The sequence below is a fragment of the Dasypus novemcinctus genome, chromosome 18 (assembly GCF_030445035.2).
Source record: "Dasypus novemcinctus isolate mDasNov1 chromosome 18, mDasNov1.1.hap2, whole genome shotgun sequence".
NCBI lineage: Eukaryota > Metazoa > Chordata > Mammalia > Cingulata > Dasypodidae > Dasypus > Dasypus novemcinctus.
This window is the reverse complement of record NC_080690.1, coordinates 75,227,395-75,243,013: the sequence shown is the minus strand read 5'-3', so window position 1 is coordinate 75,243,013 and position 15,619 is coordinate 75,227,395. Positions and strand designations below refer to the sequence as shown.

Genomic DNA, 15,619 nt, shown 5'->3' with positions numbered 1-15,619 from the left:
GTGAGGGCGGGTCTGAGGAATGGAACGAATGCCTCGGACTGGGAGGCCTTGAAAGGCTGCTAGACGTGGGGGGTTGGCCTGTGACTGGCTGTGAGTGTGCGATGGGCCAGGAATTTTCTCTTTCGTGGGTTTCAGCCACGGGGCCGATGTGCTGTGGAGAGATCATGGGAATGGGCTGATTTCGCCATTACTCTTCTCGGGGATCAAGTGTTTCTAGTTCCCCTGAGAGGAGGGGGTGGTGGTGGGTGGGAACTCTAGAGGAAACCCGCCCTTTCCCTCTCCTTCCTCTCCCCCGTCGCCCAGGGGGTTGGGCAGCTGCCTGAGCGGGGGTCCCTTTTTCCTCCCGAGTGGGTCGTAGGGGATGGGGTCTCTTTGAGACGGGCCCGAGGCCCTGAGCGGGCTGAGGGCTTCCTGGCGGACCTGGTGCCCCTCCCAGCGCCATCTCCCACTGCTGCGGGGAGTTAACTTAACGGCTCTGAGCCTCTGTTTTCCATAAAACGTGGATAATAGGCGTCCTCTTGCTTTCGTTGAGTGGTTGTGAGGACTGATTGTAAAGCGTCTGGGCTGTTGTAAAGGCCCAGTCAGAATCAGCTGTACTTGTTGGGAGTGGTGGGTGAAGACCCTCACAGCCTCCCTCGCATCCTCAGTTTCTCCCTTTATAAAACCAAAGGGGGTGCCCTGGTATTGCAGCAAAGCCAGGAGTTCTGCATGGCAGAAAAACCTAAAACCACTCGGAGAGGCAGAGAAACAGATTTTTTAAGCACTGGCCCAGAGAAGAATCTCCAAATTCTGAGCCCCATTTTTCAGTTTTCATAGGTTTATATAGGATTTTATGTGGGATCAGTGTGACTTTTGCTTATTGGCTAATGCCTTGCTAGGTGAAATTTTGCAAATGTGGTTACAGAAGCAGAAGGCAGGTGCAAGGTTGCGGGCTGATTTACAGAAGCAGGGGGACCAGAGTTGTTTGTTTGATATACTTCATGGGCTGATTAACAGAAGCAGGGCAGGAGTGGCTCGTTAGATATTTTTTTCTGCACGGTTATGCTTTTTATTTCTCAACACTGGGAAATCCACCAAAGCTGGGCACATGGCTCTGATTCTGGAGTCAGACAGGCTTCCCTTTGTCAAAGGAGAAACAGCACCGGACAGGGTTAAACAGGCAAGGATGGCTTTATTCGGTGGCTCTTTTAGCAGGGGGGAGAGAGTGAAACTCAACTTCCTGGAGACAAAGGAGAGCCAGCTTTTTAAGGGCTGGGGTGGATTGGAAGAAAATCCTGGGAAGATAGCAAGGGATGAGTGAGGGATTTGCAGAGGTTGCAGTTAGGAAGTTTCCGTCGAGATGGGTGAGGGATTTCCGGAGGTCCCATCAGGGCTACCTGATGAATATTTTCTTTGACCATAATTAAGCTACTTGGTTGCTGTACTGTCTAGGAAAGAGGAGCGGGGAGATATGGAGCTACCTGGTTAGGAGCCCCTCAGGTACCTCGTAGCCAAGTGAAAGGAAGAGGGGAGAGGAAGATCTTTATCCATTCATTTGTTGATCGACATTTGTTTTTTTTCTTTCTTCTGGTGATTGTGAATGCTGCCTCTTTGAACATCTTTCTGTAAAAACATGTTTGAAACCCCACTTTCAATTATTTGGGAATACACCTAATAGAGGATAGCTGTGTCATATGGTAATTCTGTACTTGGCTTTCTGAGGAACTGCCAAACTGTCTTCTTACACAGCTGCACCATTTTGTATTCCCAATAACTAGTGATGTTAAGCATCTTTTCATGTCCTTTTTACCCATTTGTATATCCTCTTAGGAGAAATGTCTGTTAAAGTATTTTGCCAAATTTTTAAATTGGGTTGTTTATGTTTTTATTGTTGTTACAGGATTTCTTGATATACTCTGGATATTAAACCCTTATCAGATACATGGCTTCCAAATATTTGCTCCCATTAAGTAGGTTGTTCTTTTCATTGATATAGTTCTCTGATGCACAAATGTTTTTAATTTTGATGAGGTCCTATTTCAATATGTTGTTGTGCTTTGAAGGTAAAGTCTAAAGAAACCATTGCCTAACACAAAATTCTGAAGATTCTTCCCTTCATTTTCTTCTAGGAGTTTTATGGTCCTGGTTGTTTTATTTGGGTCTTTCATCCATTTTTATTTGGAGTGAGGTAGGGATTCTCCTTCATTCTTTTGCATATGGATATTCAGTTTTTACAGCACCATTTATCCAAGAGACTGTACTGTCCCAGTTGAATGGACTTGGCAACCTGGCCAAAAATCAATAGGCCGTAAATGTGATTTGATTCCATTGCTCTTCATATTTAACTTTTTCTGCCAGAACCATGCTGGTTTTTTTTTTAACATGCGCATAGATATATATTTATATATATATTATAAATATATAAATAACCATCAGTATAGAATACATGATGTATTTGTAATTATACATTAAAGCACATAGAGATAAGTCTACTGCTCAGATTTTGAATACTCAAATTTAATCATTTGCTTCTTCAAACTATACAGTATTGTTAACTAGTACATGCTTGCTTTGGGAATGGTTTGCTGTTCTTTTTCTAGTTTTTCCAGTTCAGTTAAATCTTTGATTTTTAGCTCTCTTTTCATATAGGCATTTAGGGCTATACATTTTCTTCTCAGCACTGCTTTCACTGGATCCCATGTTTTGGTAAGTTGTGTTCTCATTTTCATTTGTCTTAAGATATTGACTGATTTTCCTTGCAATTTCTTCTTTGATCCACCAATTGTGTTTGGGAATGTATTGTTTAGCTTTCACACATTTGTGAATTTTCCCCTTTCTTGTCTGTTATTGTTTGCAGTTTCATTCCATTATGATCTAAGAGGTTGCTTTGTATAATTTCATTCTCTCTTATTTATTACTTACTTGTGACCCAACATGTGGTCTATCCTTTGGAAAGATCCTTGAGTACTTGAGAAGAATGTATATCCTGCTAATTAAGGATGCAATGTTCTGTAAATGCCTATTAGGTATAGCTCATTTTTATGTTCTGTTTCTTTATTGATATTCTGTCTCCTTGTTCTATCTAATGACATCAGTGGGGTGTTGAATTCTCCAACTATTATTGTAGTGTTGTCTATTTCTTTCTTCTGTTTTGCTGAGTTTGCCTCGTGTATTTTGGAGCACCCCGGTTAGGTTCTTAGACATTTATGATGGTTATTTCTTCCTGGTAGATTATCCCTTTTATTAATATATAATGTGTATCTCATCTCCGCCCCCCCCCCCCCCCCCCCCAGAAATACTGGGAAATTGAACCCAAGGACCTCAAACATGGGAAGCAGGAGCTGAACCACTGAGTTACTTTTGCTCCCCATTGAATGTTGGTTTATTCATTTGTTTGTTTTTGTTTTTAGGAGGTTCCAGGATTGAACCTGGTACCTTCTACACAGGAAGCAGGCATTCAACTACTTGAGCAACATACATTGCCCTCTTACCTTTTTTTTTTTTTTTTTTTTTTGCATTTAAAGGTTGTTTTTTTCTAATTTTAGTATAGCTACCTCTGTTCTTTTTTGCTTACTATTTGTGTGAAATATCTTTTTATACCCTTTCATTTTCAGTCTTTCTGCATTCTTTAGTCTAAGGTGAGTCTCCTTCAGACAGCATATAGATGGCTCATGTTTTCTTACCCATTCTGTCAGCCTATGTCTTTTTTTAAAACAACTCAACTTTATTGATAAATATTAATAAAGCATAAATCATCCAAAATGTACAATCAGTAGTATTCAGTGTAATCATCTATTTGTGCAGTCATCATTTCAGTCCTACAAATTAAACTTCCAAATAATAGATAACAATCTTAGAGCATTCTCATTATTTCAATAATAATAAGGAACAAAAGAACAAAACATCACCTCTCAATCACTGCTTCCTCTGACATACATAGCTGCTATTCTTTTTCTTCTCTCTAGTATATTTTTATTTATATTTTGTAAAAACAGTCATATATGCAATATCATCTGTATTCTTGTTTTACATAAGTTTTGCTTCATTTTTAAATTTCTCCCCCCTCCACATTGTTTGCACCCACTGTTTGTTCTCCGTGCCCATACACTGTGTGTTCTTCTGTGTCTGCTTGTCTTGTCTTTAGGCAGCACCAGGAAGTGATCCTGGGACCTTCTGGAGTGGGATAGGGGCACTCAATCTCTTGTGCCACCTCAGCTCCCTAGTCTGCTGCATCTTTTATTGTCTCTCCTCTGTGTCTCTTTTTGTTGTGTCATCTTGCTGTGCCAGCACTCTGTATGGCCCAGCTCACCTCCCAGGTCAGCCTGCCTTCACCAGAAGGCCTCAAGAATCAAACCCTGGACCTACCATATGGTAGGAGAGAGCCTAATCACCTGAGCCACATCCGCTTCCCAAATCTTTGCTTTTGATTAGATAGTTTAATCCATTAACATTCAGTGTTATTACTGTAAAGGTAGTACTTACTTCGGCCATTTTCCCCCGTTTATGTCTTTTTATTTTTTTTGTCTCTTAGTTCTTTGTTGCAACCACTTATTCTGTATAAACTCTGTAGTTTTTCTGGGGTTTATACTGCTGCACTTATATCTATTACCTACAAATTTGAGAAGTTGCCATCTTAGCTAGGATAGCAAACATGTTCTCTGCTTTCACATCCTTCTGTTTCCCCTCTTTATGTTGTTTTTGTCCCACTTTACCAATTTATATTTCATGACTATTATTAGGAAATAAGCCTTTTTTGTTGTTGCTCATTATATTCCGACTCTTATAGGGCGTAGAGGTGTATGTTGTGGGGTACAGTACTATTGGGTTTTGCATTTATTCTTAGTTACCCTTACTGAAAGTCCTCATTTCTTCACAATACTCCAGGCCACTCTGTCCTGCCTTTTCCTTTCAACTTGCAGGACTCACCTTAGTAATTCTTGGTGGGCAATTCTTTTATGGATGAATGCTCCCAGTTTCTGTTTCTCTGTGAATATTTTAAACTCTCCCTCATTTTTGTAGGACAATTTTGCCAGATAAAGAGTTTTTGACTGGCAGTTTTCTATTTCAGTTGCTCAGTCCTCCAAGGACAGTCACTGTTTCAATCCCACTCTGAAAAAAAGGTAGCAGCAGCCATTGTTTCAACCTTCCCCAGTCAGGCGCACAGGTGAGGAGATTTAGAGATGCAACAGTTCCTCAGATAGGGGACAGTTAGCTGAAGGGCTGTATTCCTGGTCAGAACAGGAAAGCTCAGTTTGGGGAGACACCAGGGAAGTTTTCATTCCTGCCCCAGGACTCATTGGAGCCAGTCTGCCCCTCCTTTGTGGGACCCTGCATTCCACTGATAAATTCTTTCTTGGAGTCCCCAAAGACCTCCTCTTTTGTAAATCCAGTTGACTAATTTTCCCTCCCTTGCCATCTTACTTTTCCTATTAGCAACATACTGAACCTAAGAACAAGATTTTTCTGGAGTCTGTATACCTTCAAACCATCACAATTACCCATTCAAGTTGATAGGAAATTAACCATCATATTGATTCCTCAACTTAGACAGGATCAACAGCTTCCCTATTCTGGAAGCTAAGGAGAATAGTTCACAGCTTAGCTTTGCCTCCACCCTTCCTTCTCCCAGCTTTTCAGCTGACAGATACTAAAATCCAGGCTTGTAGCCTTTTCCATACTGTTCTATAATTTTAAGTTTGTTTTCAATGCTTTGTGTATAATTTGGCTTTAAAGGTAGAAAACCAATAAAAGACATCTGTAATATTAAAAAACAAAAGAAAACACTTCCTGTCTTGCAGGGCATCAGATTATTTTTTTAGAAATCTTTCTCTCTGTGTAGCCCAAATCCCCAGTCTTCCAACAAAATTTGTGGATTTCACTAAAAGGGGAGGATATTTGGAAGCAAGTGTGGAATACTCAGGGCAGATTTCCATGAAGAAGTATATTGTCCCTAAATACCTCCTGTTACAGTTGACAGCTCCATCTTTTCCCCCATGTTGAGGTCCTTCTGATATACATGGTTTGGTGCAGGAATGGAATATGTTGAATCTAAGCATTAAACAGCATATTTTCAACCTCAGGGTTGACTTCTCAAGACTTATCTTGCCCAAGAAAGAAGCATAGAGAGCTTACCTGAGAAAGAAGTGTCAGCAATGGCTCTTTCCCAGGTAAAAGTCATGTTCTCTGTTGACTGTTTTGTCTCCTTCTTAAATGCCTTTTCTTGAACTTCCTAATCTTCTCTGACTCTGAAACTTCCTGCCTAAGAAGTTTATTCCTACTCACTCGGGATCATCCTAGGATGCTTCCACCCAGGCGTGGATTGGAGACTTGGAGATGGGAGTAGGTCACATGGTGCCAATAAAAGTAGACAGCAGGGATTCTTTAGGATTATATGTCTGGATGCACTGTCAGCTCTCTGTAGACCATAATTAGTGAAACTGCATTTTGCTTATATGCCAAATTAATGAGTGATAAGGAAATACCTGCTGTGCCTCATTTTTATAATGAATTTGCTATTGATTTTTTAAAAATAAATACAATTCATCCAAAGTGTGCAATCACTGATTTTTGGTATAATCACATAGTCATGGAGCATTTTCATTTTTTTCAATAGTAATAAACCAGAAACAAACAAAATTCTTCACCTCTCAATCTCTGCTTCCCCTGCTGTACATAGCTACTATTTCTATTTTTACACAATTATTATTCAGTTTTATTGAGATATAGTCACATTCTATATGATCTACCCAAAGTATATAATCAAGGGTTTTTAATACAATCACTATGTTGTGCATTCATCAACGCAAATTTTAGATAATGTCATTACTTCAAAAAGAGTAATTCCACATCCCTTAGCAGTTCTTCCCCAGCCCTACATAACCACTAATCTAATTTCATTTTTCTAAATTGATTTATATTTTATATAAATGGAATCATATGGTATGTAGTAGACTTTGTGTCTGGTTTCTTTTACTTAGCATAATGTTTTTTTGTATGCTATTAACATCTGGTAGTGTTAACATTTGTTCATTTCAAAAGAAAAACTATTAAAATTTTAATATAAACTTTTCTGTCATGATGGAGTCACTAGAGTAAAGCTTTTAGAGTAATGCTGAGCACATGATAAGTGCTGAAAAACTAATTAGTCTTTGCTTTTGGTATACCCTCAACAATTTGTAGATTCTGACTTTCCTGAACCCCTTTGGCCTGGTCATCCTTGAGGATACCACTCCTGCTCTAGTTCTTTTAGAAACTACCCTGTCATGTGTACAATATCCTATCTGGCATTCCCACAGAGGACCCTGTGTTGAACATTTTAACTTACATGTTTCCTTTATCATCCACAAAAATGTGAAATCCATCATGATTAAGTATGTATTTCAAATCCTTTCATGGAAAAGAATGGTGATGATATCAGTTGAAAGGGAAAGCTTAAGGTCCTATATTTTAAGAGAAGGAAACCTAAAAATTGTAACATGGTAAAGTATAATATAGCAAACCTCATGAGAAATAATGAATATTGGTAATATTGCATATAGAACAATGTTTTACTTTGCAACAGAAAAAATTCATGTTAATGTTACAAGATATTAATATCAAACAAAACCACAAGCAAAACAAACTGGACCATACTATTTATTAATATATTAATAATCTTCCCTTAATGGTTAAAAAATATGTATATATACTAAATAGAAGAAACTTGAGAAAAGGTACTGTGTATTGTTTGACTTCATCTATGTAAAATATAGATACAAATAAAGGAGATGGAAACAGAATGGCAACTGTGTCTGGCAGAGGAAGGATAGACCATGTGGTGATTATTAAGAGGTAGTTTTTTTTGTCTGTTTTTTGTTTTTCTTGCTTATTATTGGAGTAATGAAAACACCCTAACATTCACTGAAATGATGAATTCACTATGTGTCATGACAGCAAATATCATTTATTGTTCACTTTGGATCGAGTGTATGTTTATTAATATGTATGTATAAAATTGATCTTAAAAATAAAAATTTGAAATGTGCAGTGTGTATTTCATATCCTTTGATAGAAAAGCATGATGAAACAAAATTTGGCATATATATCTAGTTCAAAATTATCTTACATGGATCTGTCAAAACATTTACTTAAGTCGATTTGATCTTTAACACAATCTCTCATTTTGTGGAGGGTAAGAACTCTCCCTATGGCCACTTGGTGAAATGTGTTTTCATTTCAGGGACTGTTGACATTCCAGGATGTGACCATAGAATTCTCTCAGGAGGAATGGGAATGCCTGGACACTGAACAGAGGGCTTTGTACTGGGACGTGATGTTGGAGAACTACAGGAACCTGGTCTCCCTGGGTGAGCATAACTTCCTTCCAGAAGTCAGGTTGTGCCCTTGGGTATCTGCATTTTCCCTTGTGAGTCACTTGGGATCCTCAACTTTGCTTTTAACTGAGTAAGTTGTGTTGGTTTCAGAAATGACAAGTGTCATACTAAAGCATCTGGACTTTAACCACACACTTCATGCTAGGTTAGTGGTGGTCGTGCCCTTGGGTATCTTTGCCTTTTACCCTTCAGCTGTCACCCTCATAGCCCTCCACTCCCTCCACACTATATGCAGCCATTAATCTACTTTCTGACTATTGATTTTCCAATTAGGCCAGTGATTTATTAAGGAATGGAGGAAAGAGAAATGGAGAAAATAACAGATTCTGGGTCCCAGGTAGAGAGGAAAGGGGCTGAAAAGAGTGAAAGAGGGCTGATTTACAGACTACAGTCCCCATCACAGATTACAAATGCCCAGGTTTACTTGTATGCTGATCCAGGCAAGGGAAAAGGGCAAGAACAGGCCAACAGAGTTTTGTGACTGGCTTCTGTCTTTTGCATCATGTTTTCAAAGTTCACCCCTATTGCGCATGTGTCAATTTATCATTCTTTTTTATGTCTAAATAGTATATCTAGAAGTGGAATCGGTAGTTTACATGATAATTCCATCTATAATTTTGTGAGGAACTACCATATTACTTTCCACAGTGGCTGTACCACTTTTCATTCCTGGCAACAGTGAATTACAGTTCCAATTTCCCTGTTTCTTCTCCTAACTTGTTTTCTGTTTGTTGTTGTTTTTTGTCATTTTTTAAAAGATTTTGTTTTTTATTTACTTATTTCTCTCCCCTTCCCCCCCAGTTGTCTGTTCTCTGTGTCCATTTGCTGCAAGTTCTTCTTTGTCCACTTCTGTCGTTGTCAGCAGAATCTGTCTCTTTTTGTTGTGTCATCTTGCTGCGTCAGTTCTCCATGTGTGCAGTGCCATTCCTGGGCAGGCTGCACTTCCTTTCATGCTGGGCAGCTCTCCTTACGGGGCACACTCCTTGCGCATGGGGCTCCCCTATGCGGGGGGGCACCCCTGTGTGGCACGGCACTCCTTGAGTGCATCAGCACTGCATGTGGACTAGCTCCACACGGGTCAAGGAGGCCCAGGGTTTGAACCGCAAGCCTCCCATGCAGTAGATGGATGCCCTATCCATTGGGCCAAGTCCGCTTCCCTGTTTGTTTTGTTTTTAACAACATCCATCTTTATATGGTTGAAGTAATACCTCATTTTTTAAAATCTCTCCACCTCCATGGCTTTTTGCTTGCTATCCACTCTCTGTGTCCATTTGCTGTGCTTTCTTCTGTGTCTTTATTTTTTATTTATTACCCCCCTTGAGGTTTGCTTGTCCGCTCTCTGTGTCCATTTGCTGTGTGCTTTTCTGTGTTTGTTTGTTTGCTTGTCTCCCTTTTTGTTGTGTCACCTTGCTGAGTTGGCTCTCTGCGGCACTTGCAGGCCAGCAGCTCTCTGCAGCATGCGAGTGAGCCTGCCTTCACAAGAAGGTCCCAGGTCCCAAACCCAGGACCTCCCATATGGTAGACGGGAGCCCAACTGATAATTTTATAGCTTTTGTTCTCATATTTAGATCCTTTTTCCACTTTGAGTTAAATTTTGTATATGGTATGAAGGTAGTGTCCAACTTCATTCTTTTGTATGTGGGTTTCAGATGTCCCAATAACACTTGAAGAAACTATTCTTTCCCCCATTGAATGGTCCTGGCACCTTGTCAAAATGAATTGACCATGGGTATATGGATTTATTTTTCAACTCTCATTTTATTCCATTGATCTATATATCTTCCTTATGCCAGTACTAAGCACACTTTTTCCATTACTGCAGCTTTCTTGTGAGTTTTTTTCCTGTTATTAGAGAAGTTGTGGGTTTACAGAGTAATCATGCATAAAATACATAATTCCCATATACCAGCCTATTGTTAACACCTGCATTGGTGTGGAACATTTGTTTCAATGATGATAGTACATTTTTATAATTGTACTATTAATGTTCACAGAAAAACTTAGGGTTCACTGTTTGTGTAGTATAGTTCCATGGATTTTTTTGGAATTTTTATTCTGTTACCATATATATAATCTTAATATTTCCCCTTTTAATCATATTCAGATATGTATTTCAGTGCTGTTAATTACATTCACAATGTTGTGTTACCATTACCACCACCCATTAACAAATCATTTCCATCATTCCAAGTAGGAACCCTGTACATTTTAAACATAAACTTCCCATTTCCCTGTTTCTACTCTGTACCCTCATGACCTATATTCTAGATTCTTTTTGAGTTTGTTTATTCTAATTGTTTCAAATGAGAATAACCATACAATATTGGCCCTTTTCTGTCACTGCATATGGCAACAATGGAATAAATATTCAGTAATATCTTTTTCTCTGCAAATATCAACACCCATATATCCACTGCCATTTGGTGTGTGCTTTGAGATTGCAGTGGAAAATAGTTTGGATCAGCACACATATAAGTTTATTTAGTGTAAGTGCTTTGGTCATAGGTTGTATGAAATTAGGATTCCCTTAAAATCATTTGAATTGCATGGAATTAGTCTTTATTTAAGTATCATGGGGGTTTTTCTTGTACATAAACATTTTTTTAAACAAGTCGATTTTGTTGATACATATTAATAAACCATAACTCCATCCAAAATGTACAATCAGTGGTATTCAGTGTAATCACATAGTTGTGCGTTCATCTCCCCAATCATTTTTAGAACACTTTTATTATTCCAATAATAAAAACCAATCCATCACCACTCAATCTTTTTATGCTTGCCCTGCTGTACTTAGCTGCTATTTTGTTTCCTTATCTCTAGTTTATGTGTATTTATATTTTGTTAAACTGTCATATATGCAATTCACCCATATTCATATTTTCCATAATGATTCACTATGTTATGCAGTCCTGTGTTACATTTTTTAGCTGTCCTTATACTAACAATGGTACTACCAGGTCACTCGGCAAATCTATATTCACCTTCCTTAGGAACTGCCAAACAGTCCTCCACAGTAGCTGTATCATTCTGCATTCCACCAACAGTGAATAAGCATTCCTATCTCTATATCTTCCCAACATTTATAATTTTCCAGTCTGATAGATGTGAAGTGATATATCATAGTTTTGACTTGCATTTCCCTAATTGCTAGTGATATTGAACATTTTTTCATGTGTTTCTTCACCTTTGTATTTCTTCTTTGGGCAGTTGTCTTTTTAAGACCTTGGCCTATTTTTTATTGTCTTTTTATTTTTGAGTTGTATGATCTCTTTAAAAATCATGGATATTAAACACTTATCAGATATATGATTTCCAAATATATTCTCCCATTGACTTGACTGCCTTTTCAACCACTTGACAGACTCCTTAGAGGTACAAAATTGTTTAATTTTGAGGAGGTCCCATTTATCTATTTTTTCTTTCATTGCTCATGCTTTGGGTGTAAGATTTAAGAAACTACCACCTACCACAGGATCTTGAAAATGTTTTTCTACATTTTTTTCTAGGAGCTTTATGGTTCTTGATGCTCTAATAATGATTGAAGCAATGAATGAACAACTATGTGATTATACCAATTACCACTGTTTGTACAATTTGGATTAATTGTATGCTTTATTAATATATACTAATAAAATTGACTTGTTTTAAAAAAAATAAAGCTGCTATGGACATTTTTTAAAAATCACTTCACTAGATGTAAGGGTCCATTTCTGAGTTCTTGATTTGGTTCCCTTGGTCCTCTGTCTGTCTTCATGCCAGTACCATGCTGTATTTACCACTGTCACTAAATAATATGCTTTAAAATCAAGAAGAGAGAGTAGTACAACTTATTTTTTAAGACATTTTTGGCTGCTTGTGGTCCTTTCTCCTTCCAAATTAATTTCATTATTGGCTTTTCGATTTCTGTAAAAGGATTTTGGTGTTTTTCTTGAGATTGTGTCAAATCTGTATATCAGTTTGGGTAGAATTGAAATCTACCCTAAATCTAAATATTTAACCTTCTATTCCATGAGAAAGTGGAATATTCTTCCATTTATTTAAGTTTTTTTTTTTTTTTCAGTTTGTTTAAGCAATGTTTTGTAGTTTTCTGAATACAGGTCTCATGTTCTCGGTTAAGTTTATTCCTAAATACTTGATTGTTTTAGTTGCTATTTTATAAATGGAAGGTTTTTTTTCTGATTTCCTTCTCAGATTGCACATCAGTAGTATATAGAAATACTGGCATTTTTGCATATTAATCTTGTATACCATCACTTTGCTGAATTCATCTATTAATTGTTGAAGTTTTGTTGTAGATTTTTCAGGATTTTCTATATATAGTACCGTATCATCAGCAAATAGTTTTACTTGTTCCTTTCTTATTTGGGTGGCTTTTATTTCTTTATCTAGCCTAATTATTCATGCTGGAACATCTAGCACAGTATTGAATAATAATGGTGACAGTGGCATCCTTGTCTTGTTCCTATCTCAGTGGGAAAGCTTCACTGTTGAGAACAATGTTAGCTGTAGATTTTTTGTCAATGCACTTTACCATATTGAGAAAACTTCCTTCTGTTCCTATCTTTTGGAGTGTTTTTATCAAGAAAAAGTGCTTATTTATCAAATGCCTTTTCTGCATCAGTTGAGAGAATCATGGGATTTTTCCTCTTCAATTTATCAATGTAGTTTATTGCACTAATTACCTAAACATTTGGAAGACCATGATTGATGTTTCTTCTGTTCACTGTATCATTTTTGCTGTAATATTATGTTTTCTAATATAAAATATTCATGTTCTAACTCTAGTTACTAGGAAGCCTATGGTCTTTTGTATCTTTCAGATATTGCTCCAAAATGTGCAATTGAGGAATTATTTCCAGAGAGTCAGTGGGGACATGGCAAAAGAACCTGCAGAGGAGTGCCTACAACCAAAAGCAAAAGTGTCACTTGTAGAAGAGATCAACAACACATCAAATCCTGTGATAATTGCCCACTAAAGCAGAGCGTTTTTGTTAGAAAAAGTTCATATCAATATTTCAGGCATGGGAAGCCATTTTTAAGGAATTCATTGAAGCTAAAAAATAACCCAGGCTATGCAGAGAACAAGGATGTCAAATGTCTTGAAAATAGATTTGGATTTAAGTCACATCTGGCTGAAATACAGAGATTTCAAACTGAAGAGAAAATGTATGAATCTGATCAAGTTGGAAAGTCTATCAAAAATTGTCTCTCGGTTTCACCGCTTCAAAGATTTCCTCCTAGTGTCAAAAGCAACATTTGCCATAAACATGGGAACGTTTTCATGTCTCAGTCACAGCCTGCACAGCAGCAGAAAACTCACATTAGAGAAGAACCTTACAAATGTGATGGATGTGGGAAGCCTTTTTGCTATTACTCAGTCCTTACTAACCATCAGATAATTCATTCTGAGGAGAGACTTTACAAATGTAATGAATGTGGCAAAGACTTTAAACAGGTGTCAAGTCTCACAAAAGATCAAAGAATCCATATGAGAGAGAAACAATGTACATGTAATGTATATGGCAAGGCCTATACACATAATTCAACCCTTGCAAGTCATTGTAGAATTCATACTGGAGAGAAACCATACAAATGTGTTGCATGCAGAAAGGCCTTTAGGCGATATTCTGGCCTCAAAACCCACCAAAGAATTCATACTGGAGAGAAGAAATCCTACAAATGTAACATCTGTGGCAAATCCTTTAAAGATTTCTCAAACCTCTCTTGGCATCAGACTAAAACCTGTGGAGAGAAACCATACATATGTAATGTGTGTGGCAAGGCTTTTACCCAACATAGAGGCCTTGTAAATCATCAGAGAATTCATACTGGGGAGAAACCTTACAAATGTAACATCTGTGGCAAATCCTTTGGCTATTACACAAATCTCTATAGGCATCAGAATACAACCTGTGGAAAAAAGCTTCACATATGTAATGTATGTGATAAGGCTTTTACCCAAAGTTCAAGCCTTGTTAAACATCAGAAAATTCATACTGCCAAGAAACCTTAGAAATGTAATAAACCTGGTAAAGCCTATACTCAATTTCCTAACCTTGAATAGACATCACAAAACACATACTGAAAAAGAAAGAAGGTGAATCTGAAATATGTAACAATGTTTTGTTTTGTTTTTTTTTATTTGAGGTACTGAGGGCTGGGGATTGAACCCAGGACCTCATCTGCTCCCCCATAACAATGTTTTTTTCAAGCTCTAGCCTTCAGGATCGTGGGAGAATTCATAATGGAGAAAAACCATACAAATGTAATGACTATTCCCTGGAAGAACAAGGATATGGAAACTTAATGCAATATTGTGTGGATGTGAAAAATGAATAAGATCATGGGGAGTGACAGAATATATGTGTAACTGTGGTGTAAATATGCTTATAGATTTGGTGGAGCCAAACATGCACCCCACAGTAATGAGCAGACGGTTAAACGACCAGATGCCACAAGCCAGGAGACACCACATGCTTCCAGTGCCTCCTGGAGAGGGAGAGCAAACAATGAGCAGATAGACAAGAGAATCATCTTGGGGAGGGAGGGGTAAACTTTTAAAAATAAATATAAAACCTAAAAAGAATAAAGAAGGTCATTGTATTCTAATACAGAGAGGAATCTCCTGTCTTTGTGAAAAGGTGGGTATAGAATATTACATACCGTATACTATTTGGTGTAACGCACAATCCCATTATGCCCCAAAATTTTGTTTTTATTTTTGGGATTCCTATACATTTTATTTGTACCAAAGAAAATGAATAAATAAAAAATCAAATGAATATATTTTAAGTCCTTGAGGAAATCTACCTGAAGTCTCCATTGCATCCCTGAACATTTCAAATAGAGCTTTTCCAGTTGTGAAGGTCCTTAAGAATATTTTTGATCACATGAGTTATACTATGGTCTAATGTTAAAATGCAGTTGATATGATCACGTTTCATAAGTACAATTGTCTTGCATCTCTGCCATTTAAGGTAGGATGGTTGTGAATGAAAAACATCTAAATTGGATGATTCTTTCCTCCTTCACTACTAATAAATGCTGAATATCTTATGACCTCAAGAATTGGTGTTTTAGATTTTTTTTTTTAAGATTTATTTCTCTCCCCTTCCCCCACCCCCACCCTGGTTGTCTATTCTCTGTGTCTATTTGCTGTGTCATCCTTTGTCTGCTTTTGTTATTGTCAGCAGCATGGGAATCTGTGTTTCTTTTGGTTGCGCCATCTTGTGACACCTCTCTGTGTGCGGCACCATTCCTGGGCA

General features: G+C 37.7%; 1 protein-coding gene across 13 annotated transcripts in view; it reads left to right on the top strand.

The window, feature by feature from the left end:
* LOC101445455 (zinc finger protein 677-like) overlaps positions 1 to 15,419 on the top strand; it is a 61,723-nt gene extending 46,304 nt beyond the window's left edge. For 4 of the 13 annotated variants that reach the window (XR_011646437.1, XM_058279431.1, XM_058279430.1 and 1 more), the window contains 2 exons: positions 8,198 to 8,324; positions 13,175 to 15,419. Coding sequence is in view for 12 of the 13 variants with exons in the window: in XM_058279431.1 (XP_058135414.1) it covers positions 8,198 to 8,324; positions 13,175 to 14,367 (1,320 nt within the window). In the remaining variant the exon portion in view is untranslated. Of the gene's footprint in view, positions 1 to 19; positions 2,686 to 6,059; positions 6,147 to 8,197; positions 8,325 to 13,174 lie in introns of those variants that run through there. The other 9 variants (XM_058279435.2, XM_058279433.2, XM_071209630.1 and 6 more) reach the window with 7 other exon arrangements.
* Positions 15,420 to 15,619: the final 200 nt, after the last annotated feature.